General features: G+C 39.2%; 1 protein-coding gene across 1 annotated transcript; it reads left to right on the top strand.

Annotated features, from left to right (window-relative positions):
* The first annotated feature begins 6,365 nt into the window (after positions 1 to 6,365).
* Positions 6,366 to 20,464, top strand: Hsp90b1 (heat shock protein 90 beta family member 1). The gene is made up of 18 exons (XM_027945317.2): positions 6,366 to 6,527; positions 7,441 to 7,543; positions 8,153 to 8,294; positions 8,787 to 8,903; positions 9,655 to 9,986; positions 12,379 to 12,490; positions 12,695 to 12,814; positions 13,717 to 13,833; positions 14,603 to 14,740; positions 14,825 to 14,902; positions 15,057 to 15,122; positions 16,135 to 16,404; positions 16,672 to 16,917; positions 17,411 to 17,547; positions 18,504 to 18,582; positions 18,660 to 18,815; positions 19,787 to 19,912; positions 20,170 to 20,464. The coding sequence occupies exons 1-18, from the start codon at positions 6,479 to 6,481 to the stop codon at positions 20,197 to 20,199; spliced, it is 2,418 nt and encodes an 805-aa protein (XP_027801118.2). The 5' UTR covers positions 6,366 to 6,478; the 3' UTR covers positions 20,200 to 20,464.
* The last annotated feature ends 477 nt before the right edge of the window (positions 20,465 to 20,941 follow it).

Below are 20,941 nucleotides of genomic sequence, written 5' to 3'. Positions count from 1 at the left end.
ATTATTATATCATTATTCATAAAAAAAGACTCTGGGACAAGGCAAAGACAAGTGACATAGCATAATGATAACTCATAGGTCAAAGAGGAAGTAAAACAAATTAGAATGGTGACAGAAAGTCACTCATTTGTCACCTGTTGCAGATTTGGGGAGAAAATAAATAGGAAGAGGCACAGGTGATCCCTTTGGGCCAATGGAAATGTTCCATATCTTAATTATAGTGGTGGTAACACAGGGATAGACATTCATCAAAGCTTATGACTTGAACACTTAAATTCTGCCAAAGTAAACTTGGTTCTTTAAAAATCTGAGACCACACAGCAAAGGTAAAATGCTTATAAATAAGTATTTTATGGAAAGGAATAATAATGGACCATAACAATAACAGTGTTAATATAATATTACTAAAGATGGGAAACAGCACAGTATAAAGGCCAAAGGTCCAAGCTCGGAAGACCCAATTCTTTGGATTCAAGTCCTTACAGTAAATTTCTTAAATTCACTGTGCTTCAGTCTCCTATCTGTAAAATAGAGATAACATTATATCAGAGTGGTAGAAGTTAAGCTACTAAATACACAATGTTTAAGACACTGCCTAGGAAGAAACAATATTTACTCCTATTATTAAAGTGAATGCACACAAGAAAGAAAAGTTCAGAATAACAAATATAGCAGCTATTTTAAAATGTGAGATTATGGCAAAATTGCTTCTGTAATCAATTACTACATAATTAAAATCTAAAATTAAAAAATTATTATCTCTATATCCTGCTTCACAACTGCTGATAGTCTTTCCAATTTTTGCAGGGCAGGGAGAGTGATTAACTGAAAAACATTAAAAGCAAAAAGACCTAAATGAAGAAAACAATTGTTTTTGAGTAGACAGAAGAAACAAAAAGTAGGGCATGACTTTTTATATTTTTTTATAATAATTTAAACCGAAAAAATGTCGCTAGAAATTTTTTGTTACTAAAGGGAAAATCCTTATCATATAGCATTGATCATATGCATTAAAACCAATGTGATTAAATTCTAGTTCTCTTTTTATTGAAAAGGAAAATTAACTTTTGGAGAGATATTGAAGACAAACTTGTACCAAACTGACTTTCTCTTGGTATACTAAGAAAGATTGACACAGAATTGAAAGGATTCTACTTTTTCTTTTAAATATACATTTTTTAGTTTTAGGTGGACACAATATCTTTTTTTAATATTTATTTTTTTAAATGTAGATGGACACAACACAATGCCTTTTATTTTTATATGGTGCTGAGGATGGAACCTGGGTCCCACCCATGCTAGGCGAGTGCACTACCACTTGAGCCACATCCCCAACCCTACTTCTTTAAAAAAAAAAAAAAAAAAAGTATTTATTTTTTAGTTTTAGTCAGACACAATATCTTTATTTTACTTATTTATTTTTATGTAGTGCTGAAGATTGAACCCAGGGTCTCATACATGCTAGGCAAGTAATCTACTGCTGAGCCACAACCCCATCCCAAAGGATTCTACTTCTGCACTAGGGGAGTCAATGCTATTTATGCTCTCATCTACCTGATGGTAGCAAGTGACATCACTGTGGCACCTCCATGTTGTGAGGTACACTTTCAGAGGCTGAGTGTGGATTTTGCAGTTACTTAAATCCTGTCTTGGGGTCTGACTCCAACATTAATTTTTGCAGCAGTAATAGCAGGCCTTAAATAATAAGTATCTTGTAAACTTTTTCTTTTTAAATTCCTCTTCTAACACTGCCAGGCTGAACTTCTCATTAAGAAATATCCTTCCAACATATTTCTGAATCAAGTTATCATTGTTAATTTAAATTTTAGAATTGCAAAGAAAATATTAAATATTAGAGATGGATAACCAGTCAAGGCTAGCATCACTTATGAAATAAACTATCTTTCCCCTGAATTGAAGTCTCACTCTTGTCACATACTAAATTGAAACAACTTATTTTTGGTTCTTTTTTGTTGTATTCATTTGTTTGTATATTCAAATGTGGTTAGACATTGATCTTTTTTTTTTTTTTTTTTTTTGACTGGACTGTATCTAAAGTCTCTTCCCCTTCTTCCTATATTTGGAGAAATTCCCAACTTATGATTCTGAGCCCATCTCTCTTGAGGGAAGCTGAACCCAGGGCCATGTCCAACCTTTTCCAGCTTTCTCTGCAATTAGGGTGTGGTAGCAGCTGGCCTCCAAATCAACCCCAGTGATCTCTGACTGCCAGTATTCACACCCTTGCATAACCCTCCCTCTCCCTGAGTAGACTTATTGCAAAAATGACCACCTGTGATTTCTGAGCTTGGTTATGAGTCATCAGAGCTCCTGCAGGGTTCTGGGTCTTGGATCCAGCCCTTCTCAAGCCTCTAGATGTGACTTATGCCTTGGCCAACATCTTGACTGCAAGCTCCTGAGAAACTGAGCCAGAAGTACCAGCTAAGTATTCCTAGATTCCTGATATACAGACACCGTGTGAGACAATTAATGTGTATGGTTCTAAGCTGCAAGCTTCGAGATAATCTGCTACACAGCAATAGATAATACATAGGTTATGGAACTTGACCCAAGTTCCTTTATTTTATATTCTTTGATATTCTATTGTTTTCTTCATATTCAAACTAAGTCTTTATTATCCCTATATATTTTATGTTTTGCCTCTTATATGAAAAATTTTAAAATTTCCATTTCTGTGTTATTTGCAAATTAGAACAAGACTACTGATTTGTGTGTTTATGTGTGTGTGTGTGTGTGAGTGTATGTGTGTGTGGTGATGGGGATTGAACCCAAGGCCTTATGCATACGAGGCAAGCACTCTACCAACTGAGCTATAAGCCCAGCCCCAAGACTACTGATTTTAATAGATTTATCTTCAAGTCAGTAATATACCAGTTTCTCATATTCATTCTCAACATTTTTAAAAAGCTAGAGTCTCTTGAGTTTCTGGGATATACAGTTCTGTCACCAGATAGAATGACTTTCAAAATGAAGAACTTCAACTTTTCTAAAATTTATATCAACTTATTTTCTTACTATAAGACCCTTCTAAAGAGTATGAGACAATACTGATAATAATGGACATCCCTGTCTGGTTCATGATTCTTACTAAAATGGTTTTTAAGTGTTTTTGTTGTCTAAAATGACAGTTGCTGTTGTATTCTTTAAATGAGAAACTATCGAACTGTACACTTAAAAATATTTTTATTGAAAATATCCATCTCAATAAATATTTAAGATGGGTAACCAGTCAAGGCTAGCATCATTCATGAAGTAAACTATCTTTAGTCCCCTAAAATCTCATTTTGTCACTTATTAAATTAAAACCCTTATTTTTGGATTCTCTCTTTTGTTATACTCATTTGTTCATATTTTTTATTTTAAAAAATCATCCTTTTAAAGTATATACTTCGAGGGCTGGGGATGTGGCTCAAGTGGAAGCACGCTCGCCTGGCATGCATGCGGCCTGGGTTCGATCCTCAGCACCACATACAAAACAAAGATGTTGTGTCCACCGAAAACTAAAAAATAAATATTAAAAAAAAAATTCTCTCTCTCTCTCTGTCTTTAAATAAATAAATAAATAAATAAAGTATATACTTCGATAGTCTTAACCACCACCAATATCAAGATTAAGGGTATTTTTATCAGCCCCAAAAGTTTGCTGATACTACTTTGCCTGGCATTCTTTTGTACTTGAGTTTAAACAAGATATTTGCATTTACGATGCAACTCCATTGTTAATATTAGCTGAAGTTCAGTACAGAGATCATATATATACTGCTCATCTATGTATTTCCAGCCCCTAGCATAATACCTGGCAAATACCAGGTCCTCGACATTTGCTGAATTAGTAAGTGAAAGAACAAAGGAAGAAACCAATCAACCAACCCACCCCATTCTTCAATGCTCCTTGATGCCACCTGCTTTCCTGCCTTGGTCTCCTGTATTCTCCCTGACTTTACACTGCTGAACTACACCTGCCTACCAGGACAGCCATTCATTGCCCCTAACTGCGTTCCTTTGCCTATCTGGTTTTTCCTTCCAAGTTAACTGCAAGGCAGGATGCTATCTAGTGGCATTCAAAAGCAGCATAACAACAAAGTAGTCGTTTCCAGTAGCAGCATCCATGGAAATACAGTGTCAAAGGGAAAAACTAAAATTGGGAAGCAAGAGAATCAGATTGAAAGGTTACAAACTATCTGGGAGTGCAGTTCTAGGGGAGATAGGCCAAAATAGGAATTAGGGATCAGTGACACTTTAAAAGTCAAAAGAGGTGAAGAGAAGGGGGTTGCCAGGGACAGCAAGACTAGGAATCCAGGAAACTGTCCACTTCTTTAAGACAAGATCTGTCAGAGATCTTGTCTTAAAAGAGCACAGCTGAGTCAGACTAATGTTTTGTGCTCTGCCTACCTCAGGAATTCTCATCATCATCTGCAAAAACTTCTTCCCACAAGCAGTGGCTCTATTTTAGAAGGCACTTCTCAGTCTCAGTTCCTCCAGGTGCAGCACAAACTACCCACCAGTGACCAGTTAAGATGGCATTCACAGTTTCAGAACTGATGGTTTATTTGTTCATAAATAAGAAAAAGATGAAGAAGTTGAGCTATCAAATGCAGAAAAGTGATGGGACTCATCTTTTTCTAAAAACAAGCAAAAAAGGGTTAAAATATACAAAAGCTAATTCAGATTTCTTGATGTAATCATCACCCTAATATCCTCTCAACAACAAAAATGTAAGCACAGAAGCAGAGACGTGCTTTGCAAGTTACCCTCTGCTTACTAACAACAAATGGAGGTAAATTGGGCAGATGTAAATAAGGCATCACCACAATATGAAAACCATCAACCACAAAAATCAAGATTGGCAAGCCTAAATATGGAAAGTTATAAAAAGACAATGACCTATTGTCACCTAAAAGTTTGTGGTCAGGAATTCAGATGGTTATCTGAAAACAAAATTCCTAAGTTCCACGTTGCTGGAGGAAGCAATAGGGGCGTGTATTTTGGAGAAGAGGCGCTGATGACGGTGGGGAGTGGGTAAAAACACCGTTAAAGAGACAGAAAATATTTCCACAGGCACTAGCTTGGTGTGAGGGACTTCCGTTACAGGAAAGACACCTGGTGTTTTACGTGCCTTCCAGAAGGCGGACAGGGTATTTCTATGAAGTTACAAAGCGACAATTCTGTTCTCATTTGCAGCACCGCAGGTTTTGCTTTCAAATATCTGCAGGTGTGTCCTTTCCTTTTCTGTGTTAGAACGGACTTTACCACCACGCTCTCCACCTGACTTACAGCAGGGGCTTTGGGACCGGCGGGTGGCTGGCCCCCTTTGCACATTGTTGGGGAGTCAAAGGCATCAAAGTTGCTAGAGATTTCCCTCGGGGGAGGGGGATCCCATCACCCACTTCTGCAAAGCAAGGTCTTGGGGATTCCGGTCACTGAGTGCGCAGAGGAGTGAAGGCTCCAGCTGCCTACATAACGCGCTAAATGACAGATTAGGAAACGCGTGTTCCCGAGTCAAAGGCTGAACCCAGACTGGGGCCCACCCCCAGAACATAGGGTGGCCTTGGCCAAGGCGCGGCGGCCTTCTGAAAGCTGTGTACGCTGGAGCCTTGGAGTAATCACAGATGTCTGCTGCAGTCAGAACGATTTATAAATCCCAAAACACGGAGGACAGAGTTCCCGCAAAGAGACGCCGGGAGAATGTGAAAGGGCCAAACTACGCAGTTGGCCCAGAGGCCAAAGACTACGATTCCCAGCATTCAAAACAGCGTAGTAGGCCTAGTATGTTGCACGCCGGGAGCTGTGGTTTCTCACCACCCCAATCCAAAAGCGTTCCGGAGGATTTTCAGTGCCTCACGTGTTTTTCTTTTCCGAGAAGCACTGCCAGATACAAAGCTGGCTGCGAACGTCGGGCTGAAAGGGCTCGCTCGGTGACTCCAGACGGGAGAAACGTAAAAAGCGCGTTGCCATGGCTACCGTTCCCCCTGGTCACGGAATAAACGCTCTCTAGGATCCGGAAGTGGTTCCACCGCGACCCCTCTTAGAGGATGGACGCGTTGCGAGCTACGTTCATTGGACGGCTTCCCTCAGAGGCCAAGTCTTCCCAGGCAAAGGGGTGGTCCCGCGTGTGAGGGCCCGCGGAGCCATTTGATTGGACAAAAGCTGCTACGGGAGACCAATCGGAAGGAGCCACGCTTCGGACATCGGACACCGCACCTGGACAGCTCCGATTGGTGGACTCTGGTCCCCACCACGCGTACCGATTGGGTACAGAGGGTGCGTGGTGCGGCGCGATTGGTAGATTCGTGTTTCCCGTCCCCCGCCCGCGAGAAGCCGGGGTGAAAAGCGGCCCGACCTGCTTAGGGTGTAGTGGGCGGACCGCGCGGCTAGAGGTGTGAGGATCTGAGCTCCGGGGTGGGGGGGCGGAGGCGGCTCCTGCGGTCAAAAGAGACTTGAGACTCACCGGCCACGCGCCATGAAGGCCCTGTGGGTGCTGGGCCTCTGCTGCATCCTCCTGACCTTCGGTGAGTGATCTGAGGGGACAGGACACCCCCCCTCCTCCAGCTCGGCCGCTTCTCGAAGGTTCTGGGGGTGTTGGACCAGGAATGGGGATATTAGGGCCTGCGGCGGGCCACACGGGCCATTGCCTTTCCTCGAAAGAGGCTCAGGGGGTTACCTTTACTTTCTTCTTCCTCTGGAAAGAAAAGAAACCGAACAGGTTGATTTAAATCCCCTGCAGATCCGAGGTCTCAGCTACCGGGGTGGGGCCTCTCTCTCGGGCTCTCGTTCCCCGGGGAGTGTTGCGGATGCCCCTCCCGGAGGACTTTTGTCGGCCGCTGCAACCTTTGCCTGTCCGCTCTGGAGGACCTCTTCCCCCAGCCTTGCGGACTCCTCGCGAGCGCGTTTCGGTTCTTAGAGGCCGGTCTCCGGAGCGTGGGGCCTGTCGCCAGCGGAATGGCAATGTCTGGGTGTTTAATTCAGTTTTGCTCCAGCTTGGTTCTTCCCCTTCTCAGCACCCTGGGCCCAATTTGAGTTTCCCGAGCCAGAAGTTGCACAAATTCAGTTTGTATTCTGACCCATGAAAAGAAAGGCCCAAGTTTTGGTTTGGTCAGTTGGAGGCCTTGTCTCGGCTGTGCGCAACACGTGTGGGTGTAGATGGGGCCTGGTATCACTCTGCCAAACGTTATTTATAAAGAATCGGGAGGACGCTGTTTGGAAGAGATGGCCGCCTCCGTATTTCAGATTCTACTGGGGGACCTCGGCATCTCAAGTTAAATAAGAAATGTGCTGACTTAAGTAGATCCTTTCTTCCATCCCCACCTCCCACATTTACCCACTGGATTTTGCAACACCTACCCTTGCCCTGTTTGAGCATATTCTGCGAAGCTAAGGAAGCAACAATGTTGAAGAGTTTTCCAATGTTCAATCTTTCTTCAGGGTCAGTTAGAGCCGACGATGAAGTCGATGTGGATGGTACAGTGGAAGAGGACCTGGGCAAAAGCAGAGAAGGCTCAAGGACAGATGATGAAGTAGTACAGAGGTCTGTGTTCATTTGCAACTATATAGATAAGCCCCAAGAAGGTTGTGGGATCCAGTAGGTGCTTTGGTTTCTTCAAAGATCCAGATTAAGTATAACATTCTGAGTTCAAATACCTGAAAATGTTAGAGATATGGAATTATTTGCACACATAAGCATCTCCTGACTCTTAATTTGCCTTTAGTAATAACTGATCCAAAAAATTGAATGAGGGGCTAGAGATGTAGCTCAGCAGTACAGTCCTTGTCTAGCACAGTCTAGGCCCTGGGTTGCATCCCCAGAACTAGAAAAATAAAAACAAAAATGGAGTGAATTCCTTTGAAAACTATGTTGATACCTATTTCAGAATATTAGTTAATAAATTTTCTAAGACCTTAGAAACGACCTTCATTTAGATTCCTTATATATTCTTAGCAATTTAAAAAACAGAATTTCTGTCATTTGAGCAATGTTTTAAATTTTGGCCTTTTAGGACTGGTGAAAATTTTTTGAAGTCCTTAATTTATATTTTGCCCTTTTAACCTGCAAGACAATCTTAAGAGGCCATTTGTGTTCTCATCACCGGCTATATTTTTGAAGGCAACTAAGTATTTGTTTATCTGATTTTCTTAGAGAGGAAGAAGCTATACAGTTGGATGGATTAAATGCATCACAAATAAGAGAACTTAGAGAGAAATCTGAAAAGTTTGCCTTCCAAGCTGAAGTTAACAGGATGATGAAACTTATCATCAATTCATTATATAAAAATAAAGAGGTAAGCAACATGTAGTTAGGATAGTCTTGTCTCTGTACAGTGGCATATTTGTTTCTTTTCATAGTAAATTTAAGTATATAGTCATTCCAAGTAGGTAGTTGACCAAGTTGACCCAATACGTACAAGAATTGCTACCAATATATGCAGGGGATAGGGAGCATTGGATATTTTTCCTTCTTTTCCTTTTCCCTTCTGATATGTTCATGGTCTGCTAAATACTTGATTTTTTAAGGGCATTCACACAAATATAAGCTTTTTTGTGTTGCATACCTGAAAATCACTGGTAGGAGAATAAAGTTACTACTCTTAACCAGTTCAGGTATGTTATAGTTGCTACAATCCTTTTACCAATGAATAAAACCATCCCTATATCATTAAAAAGTTTAGAGTGCTTTTTCAAGGATACAAAGGAGAAATAAAGTATGTTTCACGTGAAATTCAACTTCTTGTTGTATCTTGAAGCTAATCTAAGTGTATTAAATCTGACTTTAGATTTTCCTGAGAGAACTGATTTCCAATGCTTCTGATGCTTTAGATAAGATAAGGCTAATATCACTAACTGATGAAAATGCGCTTTCTGGAAATGAGGAATTAACTGTCAAAATTAAGGTAAGCATAGATAATCTTTTTCTCTTGAATCCTTAGAGAAAGGAAAGCCCTATTGGTCAAGAAAGGCAACCTTAGTCTACAGTGACAAGTAACCCCGTAGTTTCAGTTGTTTAACTCAGGAGTCAGCAAACTAGGATGTGGGCCAAATCTGTTTGCCTATTTTTATAAGAAAGTTTTATGAGAACACAGCTGTATCCATTTGTATCAATGACTGCTTTCATCTACACTGGCAGTAATCATTGTGACAGGGACCTGTGACTTACAAAGCCTAAAAAATATTTATGTCTGGTCCTTTAACTGAAAAATATGCTGACTTCTGGCTTAAATCATTCCATAGGCTACATAGGCTTTTACTCTACCTCATCCTCCCACCAGGACTTGGGCTGATTGAGCAGCCATCTGGAGTGTAGCTGGTTGCCATGACACACAGAGCTCAGAGGGTCGCAGACCAATTAAAGGCTCAACCTGAAAGCTACCACTAGGCTCCCACTTGCAACTCACTAGCCAGAACTAATCACATGGCCTCACTCAAAAATGGAAGGAAATAAAATCCTACCATTTTTGTGGAGACAGAGCCAGGGGTGTTTATTGAAGAACATGAATGATCACCACAGATTCCTATTATAGGAATCATTCAAGTATAGAGTCAATGTTTTGTTTCCTATCAAAGAAGTAGGCAAAACATAAAATTTATTTTTCTATAAATTTTTTTCCTTTGAGGGTAACTATCTGGTTCTTGTCTTGCTTTTAGTGTGACAAGGAGAAAAACCTACTACATGTCACAGACACTGGTGTAGGAATGACCAGAGAAGAGTTGGTTAAAAACCTTGGTACCATAGCCAAATCTGGGACAAGTGAATTTTTAAACAAAATGACTGAAGCACAAGAAGATAGCCAGTCAACTTCTGAATTGATTGGCCAGTTTGGTGTTGGTTTCTATTCTGCCTTCCTTGTAGCAGATAAGGTTATTGTCACATCAAAACATAACAATGATACCCAGCACATCTGGGAGTCTGACTCCAATGAATTTTCTGTAATTGCTGACCCACGAGGAAATACTCTAGGACGGGGAACAACAATCACGTGAGTATTACTGATTCCTAATAAGAATTCATAATCATAGTGAGAATCTTGAGTCTCCAGTTCTGGTTCTCTGGGCAAGTGGTTTTTTGTGGGCCCTAATTTCCTTGCTTATTAAATGAGGAATTTGAACAACTCTCATAATTTGAATATAATATTTGAGGGTGGGAAAAGGGCTGGACACGTTGAGGAACTTGTGTAGAAAGGCCAAAGGAAGAAGAAAAAGAAGTCAAGGAAATGACAAGATGAAGATCCTGCCTCACTATGTGACTTCCTCTTATATTTGACTGATGAAACAGAAGTACCAGGCAGTTCAGTCAAGTTCTACTTCTGTTCCTGGCACTAAATTAGCTACTGCTGTACCATTCTGAGAGATTTGTGAGAATTAAATGAGATCATGAAATTTATGTTTGATAAAATTACTTTTGTCCTTCCTACTTCATGGAGAGGTGTTACACATTTTTTTTCCTAAAGCTGCTCCCAAAGACTAAGCATAAATTTCTTCCCCATTTTTTTAAATTAAAGTCAGGATTTTCCCTCTAGGTTACTTTCCCCGCAGCATGTCATGGGCCCCCTTTACTTTCTGGCACATGACCTCTCCCCCTCTGCAGTTTTCTGCTGGGGATTGGTTCCAGGACCCCCATGGATACTGAAATTCACAGATGCTCAAATCCTTATATAAAGTCATAAGTATTTGCATATGATTTACATACATCCTCCCATATTCTTTAAACCATCTCTAGATTATTTATAGTACCTAATATGATGTAAAATAGTTATTCTGTTTTGTTTAGGGAATAAAAACAAGGCAAAAATTGACATGTTTGGTACAGAGGCAGCCATAATTAACCTTCATAGGCCTGACTGCATGGAACAAGTCAGCAGTAACGTAACATTTTTGATTTGTGGTGGGTTGAATCTATTGATGTGAAACCCATGGATATGAAAGGCTGACAGTACTTGCCTTTGCCTTACTTGATCTTCTGTCTACACCTCAGTCCAGCCCACTGTTTTGATTTTTATCCACCTTTCCTATTGAAATATGTCATTAGTGAACTTTGTTGCTAAATCCAGTGAAATCAGAGGTTTTTTTATAAATTGACATTGTTTATTTAGTTTCAAACACTAGTGAGTTTGTAGTCTTCATAACCATACTTGTCTTTTCAAAAATTTTCTTTGCCTATTTTTTTTCCTTTTGGTGGTGCTGGGATTGAACCCAGGGCCTTGTGCGTGCAAGGCAAGCACTCTATCAACTGAGTTATATTCCTAGCCCCTTCTTTCTTGAATATTAATAATCTCTTTCTCTAAATTTCCACCCTTTCCTCATCATCCCTGAGTTCCTCATACAGTTTTATCTACTGCCCTGGCCTTAGATTCTCTTAAATCCATATTATTAGTATAGATGAGGAATCAGTAGACTTTCTTATAAAAAGCCAACTAATAATTATTTTCTGCTTGTGGGCTATAAGGGTCATCACAACTCTGCCATTTTGGCTTAAAGACAATAATACAAAATATATGAAGATGTGTCCTAATACAGGATTTTATGGGTGCCAGCTATAGTTGGCCAACCCCTTGCCTAGATTTAGGCTCTGTGCTCACGTATCTACTTGCCTTTTAACACCTTAACTAAATTGTCGAACCATCAGCCTCTAGCTGTATCCAAAATAGAACTTATCTCCCCCATGTCACTAGGACATGTACCCTGAGATCAGAGACCTACCTAGTTGCCTTGCTAAGCTCTCATGTCCTCTACTTATTGGCAGTTGCCACTAAACTATAATAAGCTTTCTGAGACAGGGATAACATGAATATACCATTTCCCTTACTTGGAGCACAAACATTGATATGAGCTATCTGCTTCTTTGGGAATATGTTGTGACTTGTAGGTGGGGGAGAGATTTGCAGAAGAGTGGGCTGTGCTACGGTAAACTAACACTGCCCAATCAAATAGTGGAAATGTTCCTACATTCGCTGTCCATTATGGCAACTAATTGCTAGTTTTTTAAGGAATCATGTTTTTATTAGGAATCATTATTTATAATAATTATTCATTTCTAGAAAAACAGAGTAAGAGCCACAAGAATGCATGTAATTCCATTTTTCTCCAGAATGTTTCATTCATGCTTTATCACCTTGAAAAAAGAAATCCAACATTTTTGTTTTATGCTAAAATGTTTTCTACTTAAGGGAAGATTCTGTCCTGTAGTATGTCCACATGTGGTATATTTAGCTCACAAGCCCTGTTGGTGATGGACAGTTCTTAACATGAATAATGGGGACATCTTGGATTACATAGAACTGTCGGCTATTACCATTAACAAGATATTTAGAGAAGTTTATAATCAAATTTTCTAAATCTTGAATATGTCTAAATGGGTTATTTTCCTTGCAGCCTCGTCTTAAAAGAAGAAGCATCTGATTACCTTGAATTGGATACAATTAAAAATCTCGTCAAAAAATATTCGCAGTTTATCAATTTTCCCATTTATGTATGGAGCAGCAAGGTAAATCTAATCAGTAAAACTTATTATCTTGGCATATATTTAAATGTTTAACATGTAACAGTGAAAGTTAAATGTGGTTCTTTAAGTCAAGGATCGATACTACTGGGGTTTACTTAGTTGAGCTATAATGTAATTTTTCATTTTATAAAACCAGAGTTCTTGAATGCATGAGTTTAACCATAATTGTACTTTTAACTTTAACAGACTGAAACTGTGGAAGAACCCATGGAAGAAGAAGAAGCAGCCAAAGAAGAAAAAGAAGAATCTGATGATGAAGCTGCAGTAGAAGAAGAGGATGAAGAGAAGAAACCAAAAACTAAAAAAGTAGGTCCGGTTCCTCCCCCAGCTTAAAATATTGCTTAGCCTGCAAACCCATGTGTGTCCAGGCTAATTTGAGAGAAGCTTCAGTTTTTAGAGCTCTCCTTTTTCCAGGTGACCCGAGCTTTAAAACGCAGTTTATTGGCATGTTATGTGTGCTGTCCTAGGTTTTAAGTATCAAACATGGGTCATCTTTATGAAGAGAATTTCTGACTTCTCTATACTTCCTAGGACTGGTGGCTTATGTATTCTGAATTTTAAATTCCTAAAAAAACTTTCTGCAGCTTCTTGTTCTTTTATGTTGGAATTAAAAAGTAGCGTTTTGGTGGTGGTGGTGATGTTTTTTGTTTGTTTGTTTTGTTTTTTCTTAGCAAAGTAGAAGTATTGGTTGTAGTTGTTGAGGGATCCCTAGTGTAAAATATTAGCTGGCTGTCTTGCTTTCTTTTTTGGTGGTGCTGGGGGGTCTTGCATGTGCTAAGCAAGCAAATTCTCAAAAAATGACATTTTAACCTGTTGGGTTTATGGTATGTGTGTGTGGGGTGAGGGGGGATGGGACTGGGGATTGAACCTGGTGGTACTTGACCACTAAACTATATCCCCCTTCCTTTTTATTTATGGTGACAAGGTCTACCTAAGTTGTCTAGCCTGGCCTCAAACTTGCCATCCTCTTGCCTTAACACCCAGCAGTTAATTGGCTTTTATTAGTTACCATGTTAGCCAGTTGCCTTTTTGTATTATATATATTAGATAAACATGGGGTGTGGGGACTTTGCTTTTAAAGTATTTGATCCAGGGCCAGAAACCATGCCAGATAACAGGTATCCTCTGGTGCTTTATTCTTTTGAAACTCACTGAAGTTAACGGTTCCAACTGGGTTAGCTAAACTAACCAAATACTGTTAACTTCAGGTTGAAAAAACAGTGTGGGATTGGGAACTTATGAATGATATCAAACCAATATGGCAGCGACCATCAAAAGAAGTAGAAGATGATGAATACAAAGCTTTCTACAAATCATTTTCAAAGGTAAATATTATGTTAGAATAAGGAGCAGATAAAACATTACCATATTAGTTTAACTGAATATGATATGTGACCATGTGGAGGAACCCATGGAAGAGATAGTAAATGAAAATGTTTTAAAATAGTTTGGGGACTAAAAGTTATTTCCTCCTTAATCCTATATATTATATATTTTTTAACTCTTTGAGAATCCAAAATTAGGGTTGATTTATGTTTGACTGTTTGTTTTAAGTTAATGTTTCTCCAGATAGCATTTTGAACAACTAATACAGTATATTAAAGGACTTAGCATGGATATATAAAACTTGTGTTCTGTGACAGTGTTTGTGCTTTTCTCTTTATTCCACATCCTGTAGGTTTTAACTCTTGGTCTGATTCCATGATTTCCATGAACTTGAAAGTGCATTGCATGTATTACTTGGGCAACTGTATTAGACAATGTTAGCCACGTGTGATTTTAAAATATTTAGAAGCCATATTTTAAAATTAGGACACGTGAAATCAATTTTAACATACCCAGAAAACTAATATGGGTTCAGTAATGGATAAAAAAGACCCAGAAAATTTGTGACCATTAGTATTTATGTCCCTCTTTATATGCATTGCTGGAGACCAAATTTCATGGAGGAAATCTGTCCTTGTACTTTTTCATGAAGTGGTTTATATAATTCTGTCATTTAGACTGGGTGTGATGTTCCTTCCCTGCTGTTGCTTAGCCTTTGCACTTCTTTTTCCTGTGCCTCTTGAATGACTGAATTCCAACCTTCCTTAGGAAAGTGATGACCCCATGGCTTATATCCACTTTACTGCTGAAGGGGAAGTTACCTTCAAATCAATTTTATTTGTGCCCACATCTGCTCCACGTGGTCTATTTGATGAATATGGATCAAAGAAGAGCGATTACATTAAGGTGAGTCTTTAGTGTAGTATAAGCTGCGTTTAAATTTTGAAGGTGTGATTTCTAGAAAGTAACTGTTCTCTTCTCTCTGCTTAGCTGTATGTGCGTCGCGTGTTCATCACAGATGACTTCCATGATATGATGCCTAAGTACCTTAATTTTGTCAAGGGTGTTGTGAGTATCTAAAGATTGGGGGCTGGGGATGCTGGAGTGGGGGTTCTAGCCTTGTTGTTTTTTGTTTTCTGCTGTCTTGGGTTTTGGGGGAGGTTTGGCGTTGCTTTTATTCCAGTGTTTTACTGCTCACAGAACTTTATTTTGCCATCTGCAGGTGGACTCAGATGATCTCCCCTTAAATGTTTCCCGTGAGACTCTTCAGCAACATAAACTGCTTAAGGTGAGGGCTCTACAGAGACTGGCCATTTTGCTCTTGGATTGGATTCCGAAGACGGACTCAATTAGTGAAGCGAATAGATTTTGAATCTAATCCTTGACCATTCAAAAGAACGAACTATCACTCTGGGATTATCGGATCTTAAGAATCTGATTTCTTTCTCCCTAACCCTAACCCTTTTTTTTTTTAGTCTTAGATGGACACAATATCTTTATTTTTATGTGGTACTGAGGATTGAACCCAGTACCTCACCCATGCAAGGCAAGTGCTCTGCCCCTAAGCCACAACTCCAGTCCTCTCCCTAACATTTAATAATAAGATTTCAAACAAATGGAAAAAACGATAAAATTGTGCAGTGAATATCTGTATATACCTACTACCTGTTCCACAATTAACAAATTTATCATAATACGCTTTATCACATACCACTTAATTTATCAAGCCTTTCATTAAATCTTTTCCCCCAGTAATTTTGTAATTAGAAGACTTTCTAGTTTTCTGTTTAAAATATTTGGAAATATCCCATTTATTCACTTTGTTTAGATTCTAAAAAGAATTTTAGTGCGTCATTTGCACATGCCTGTAATCCAGCAACTCAGGAGGCTGAGGCAAGAGGATTAGTTGCCAGCCTTAGCAACTTAGCATCAGTTCTAAAATTAGAATATCAACATTGAAGGCACAATGTGTTTTGGAATGGTGGCACACACCTGTAATCCCCATTGATTTGGAAGGCTGGGGCAGGAGGATTGCATGTTCAGGGCCAGCCTAAGCAACCATGGGTTTGATTCCTGGTACCAAAACAAAAAGAGAAAAGAACAGATCCACAATGTGGTTATTTACACTGAGCCTAATTTCAGCTCAGTCTGGTGTACAAGTGTTCCTCCATTCCCTACCCCTTCAACAGCAGTGATGGTGCATGTCTTTGTATCTTTCACTATTGCTCCCCTGGACCCTTACATTCTCAAAAGATTTTGAGATGGACTCTTCTAATCTATTACCCTTGAATTTTGTTTAGGTGATCAGGAAGAAGCTTGTCCGTAAAACGCTAGACATGATCAAGAAGATTGCTGATGAGAAATACAATGATACTTTTTGGAAAGAATTTGGTACCAACATCAAGCTTGGTGTGATTGAAGACCACTCTAATCGAACACGTCTTGCTAAACTTCTTAGATTCCAGTCGTCTCATCATCCAACTGATATTACTAGTCTAGACCAGTATGTGGAACGAATGAAGGAGAAACAGGACAAAATCTACTTCATGGCTGGGTCCAGCAGAAAAGAGGTAAGGTGAAGTATACATGTACAGCCCTCGGGGATCTTGGTGGGAAACTGGGGATTTAGAGCCAACTCTTGAGGGGAAAAAAAGGACAAATTAATTTTGTGACTATAGTAGTTCTCAGGACTGGTCTGTCACTGACAGGATAGTCACTTCTTAATAATAATCACTTTTCAGATGGCTCTACTGATGCTATATAAGTTAGCTAGTAGGACAGATGATTATGCCAAGGCCAAACTTGGAAGATTTTCATTAATTCTCTTAATTTTATAGGCCGAATCTTCTCCATTTGTTGAGCGACTTCTGAAAAAGGGCTATGAAGTAATTTACCTCACAGAACCTGTGGATGAATATTGTATTCAGGCCCTTCCTGAGTTTGATGGGAAGAGGTTTCAGAATGTTGCCAAGGAAGGAGTGAAATTTGATGAAAGTGAGAAAACTAAGGAGAGTCGAGAAGCAACTGAGAAGGAATTTGAGCCTCTGCTCAACTGGATGAAAGATAAAGCCCTTAAGGACAAGGTATTCTTTTGAAAATTATAAATTGAAATTTTAGCACCCATATTTAAGAAATAAATTATTGATTACATTCTTGGGAGGAAGAACTTAAAACTTTTCTATGGTTTAACATTACTATTATAATAACTTAAGTTTTACAAGTAAATTTGTTTTATATGCTTTAAAAGTTGGTGTTGCCATGCCCAGTGGCACCTGCCTGAGCAACTTAGCAAGACCAGGCCTCAAAATAAAACGAACTGGGGATGTAGCTCAGTGGTAGAGCCTCCCTAGCTTCAATTCCCTGTACGGAGTTGGGTGGGGATTGGTGTTTTAAGTTTTTCTGACTGAAAAATTCAGTTTATTAAATAAGAGCATCCCTGAAGATTTCCTAAACTGAATGAAAATTTCTTTTATGATCTACCCTTGTTCATAATTTTAAGTGACGAAATCTTAGGAAGTTGAAATACAATTTCTAAGTGGCCATACCTGATACCAACTTTTTTTTCCTCACCCTTAGATTGAAAAAGCTGTGGTATCACAGCGCCTGACAGAGTCTCCGTGTGCTCTTGTGGCCAGCCAGTACGGATGGTCTGGCAACATGGAGAGGATCATGAAAGCCCAGGCATATCAGACGGGCAAGGACATCTCCACCAAGTAAGCACCCTGGGGAGGGAGAGCCCTGCCAGCATGCTAGATTTTGTCCAAACACCTGCTTCTATACAGAGCCTAGCGTTGAGTGCCCTCCACTGCCTGTGTATTAGGTAGACAGAAAGTTTACAAAGGGATTCCCCCTTGGATTGATAAAGAAAAGGCATTTAACTCATGCATTTTTGCATAATGTTTTACAAACAAATGGAGATTTTCTTAATCTGTTCTACATATTTTTACTTTTGCATTAGGTTATATGAAGTCATACTTGGCATGATGGCTCATCAACATATAATACTTATGTCTTCTGATAGTGTCATTTCAGTAAATGTTTAATTAACAGGAAGTTGCCTTCCATTTAACAAACAATTGAACTTACTGTGCCTGTGAGTCAGAAGTAGACAAATCTTCTGTGTTTGAGACATTGAGACTAGTCAGGATGACAGATCAAGGCACAACCTAAGCCTTACATAGGTAACAATTATATCAGGGGTAGGGATAGATGTGGTTCTTCCCTGTCTTAGATTCATTTTGGAACCATGTAGATGAAGGCATTGTGGAGAAAGTATCATTCAAGTGGCACCCAAAACTTGGGAGGCAGTGCTTCAATTACAGTAGTAAGACTAAGGGAATGTGCAGACATTAAATCAGGTCACCCACTCAGCACTGCTTTAGGTACTTGGGACTCTTGACTAAATATAAAATAGCTTCCTTTTTTATGTGGTGCTGAGGATCTGTGTGAGGCAAGCGCTCTACCGCTGAGCCACAATCCCAGCCCCAAAATTAGTTTCCTTTTATTTCACTTTTTCTAGCCATGCATATCTGCCTTTAAAAGGGAGTAATATAAATACATTTTGATTTTTTCCAATACTTATTCTCTGTAATTATCAAGGTTAGGGTAAGAGAAATGTATGAACCCTAAAATTTGATGTTTTGTTAATGTTCATTTTGTCCCTTCACAGTTACTATGCCAGTCAGAAGAAAACATTTGAAATTAATCCCAGACATCCACTGATCAGAGACATGCTTCGCCGAGTTAAAGTGAGTAATGTTGCACTGATCCTCTTTGTTGTCTTAAATCTGAAAACGTTAATCAAGTGCAACTTCTTCCATCTCAGGAAGATGAAGATGACAAGACGGTTTTAGATCTTGCTGTGGTTTTGTTTGAAACGGCAACTCTTCGGTCAGGATACCTTCTGCCAGACACTAAAGCATATGGAGATAGAATAGAAAGAATGCTTCGCCTCAGTTTAAACATTGACCCTGAAGCAAAGGTTTGTATCCCCAACCTTCCCACATAAGTTGGTTGCGTTTTGTTGTTGTTTTGTGTTTTTGTTTTGTTTTTGTATCCCAAATTGACCTCCGAATCCCCAATCCTTTTTCTGGTGACATGGTATCAGGTGTACACCACAGTGCCCATCCACATAGGTTTTCTTCTAAGAGTAGGCTCCTGCACCAGTAGTGTCCATCCCTGATAATCCCAGCTACTTGGAAGGCTAAGGTTCAAGGCCAGCTTTGGCAACTTAGCAAGACTATCTCAAAAATAAAAAACACCCTTTGAACCCTAATACCACCAAAAGCAGGGGCCTTTGCATGATTAAGGGAGGTAGCTGGGGCTGTGGTGTAGCCCCGTGGTAAAGTGCTTGCCCAGTATGTGTGAGGCACTGGTTTGATTCTCAGCATCACATATAAATAAATGAATAAATAAATAAATAAAATAAAGGTCTGTCAGCACCTAAAAATATATATATTAAAAAAAAAAAGATGGAAAATATGGTTGGGAAGTTGGAACTTTCTTTAAAAAAAAAAAAATGGTAGCTTTGAAAAGTTTGCCAGAGTTCTACTTTTTATTTTTTGTTAAATATTTATTTTTTGGTTGTAGTTGGACACAATACCTTTATTAACTTTTATGTGGTGCTGAGGATTCATCCCAGGGCCTCATGTGTGCTTGGGAGTGCTCTACTGCTGAGCCACAACCCCAAACCATATTTCTACTTTTTGAAATTATTTGTTTTTTGAAATAATTGACTGTTTGACATCCCCATAGTTCAGGCATTATGCTATAAATGATGCAAAACCCCTCTTTTATATCCTTTTCTTTTCACCTGTCCTCCTTTTTAGTTTGACTGTTAACTCTAGTTAAGGGGTTTACTCTGTGGTTCTGAATAATAGGAGTGATCTTACACATTAAAGCAAAATGAAACTAGATCCAAGGTATTGATGGGCTCATGGATGTTGTCCTTAGGTGGAAGAAGAACCAGAAGAAGAGCCAGAAGACACAGCTGAAGACACAGCCGAAGACACAGAGCAGGACGAAGATGAAGAAGAATTGGACGCAGGAACAGAAGAAGAAGAACAAGAAACAGCAAAGGTATGTCAGCAAGAGTGGGGTTGCACCTTTAGCTCTCACTAAATTCTAGTTGAGACAAAGTTAGGGCTACGACTAGAGCAAGGATCTTAACAGACATCTACTTAGAAACATCTGATAGTGATATCAAATTGAAGTTCTTGAGCAAATTTTTTCTGTAAGAATGCCCTTTCTTTTTTTCCAGCCAGTCTTAAGAAAGGCCTTTCTGTAAACTGGGGATTTTGTTAGCTTTTAACATTTTATTGTTTTTGTTTTCACAGCAATCTACAGCTGAAAAAGACGAATTGTAAATTATACTCTCACCATTGGATCCTGTGTGGAGAGAGAATGTGAAATTTAAGTCATTTTTTTGCGGGGGAGAGACTTGTTTTGGACGCTCCCCAGCCCCCTTCTCCCCTGCACTGTAAAATGTTGGGATTGTGGGTCACAGGAAGAAGTGGGTTTTTTAGTTGAATTTTTTTTAACATTCCTCATGAATGTAAATTTGTACTATTTAACTGACTATTCTTGGTGTAAAATCTTGTCGTGTATAAAAATAAAAAATCCCAAATACCACTTTGCCTGTATTTTCATAATGCATAGTATAGAATTATCATCTGACACTTGTGTTTTGGTGGATTGGTTTGTTTGGGGTTTTTTTGTTTTTGTTTTTTTATTTGTTTTGATAACTGCATAATTAAACCCAGGGCCTCACTATGAGTTGCTGCAGCTGACCTGGAACTTGTGGTTTTCCTGGCCTCTGCCTCCTGCATCACTGGGAATGTAGACGTGCACCCACTGCGCCTGGCTAATGTGCACCTTTTTTTTAAAATATGCCCTTCCTTTCTTACAAGAAATGAAAGGGCAGCTTAATCATAGAGGAACATGGCATAATAAGACATAGTGTCCTTGTGATGTTTATTTCCACTGTGAATTACCATTCTTAATAAATGTTATACTCAAAGCCATCTGATTGTATTAAATGAGTGACATCTAACACTTGCTACTCAGAATCCTACAGTTATAAATTCTAGATTACTACTACTACAACAG

The sequence above is a fragment of the Marmota flaviventris genome, chromosome 3, assembly GCF_047511675.1.
Source record: "Marmota flaviventris isolate mMarFla1 chromosome 3, mMarFla1.hap1, whole genome shotgun sequence".
In the NCBI taxonomy this organism is placed as follows: Eukaryota; Metazoa; Chordata; class Mammalia; order Rodentia; family Sciuridae; genus Marmota; species Marmota flaviventris.
Note: the sequence above shows the minus strand (reverse complement) of the source record. Positions and strands in the feature narration are given on the sequence as shown.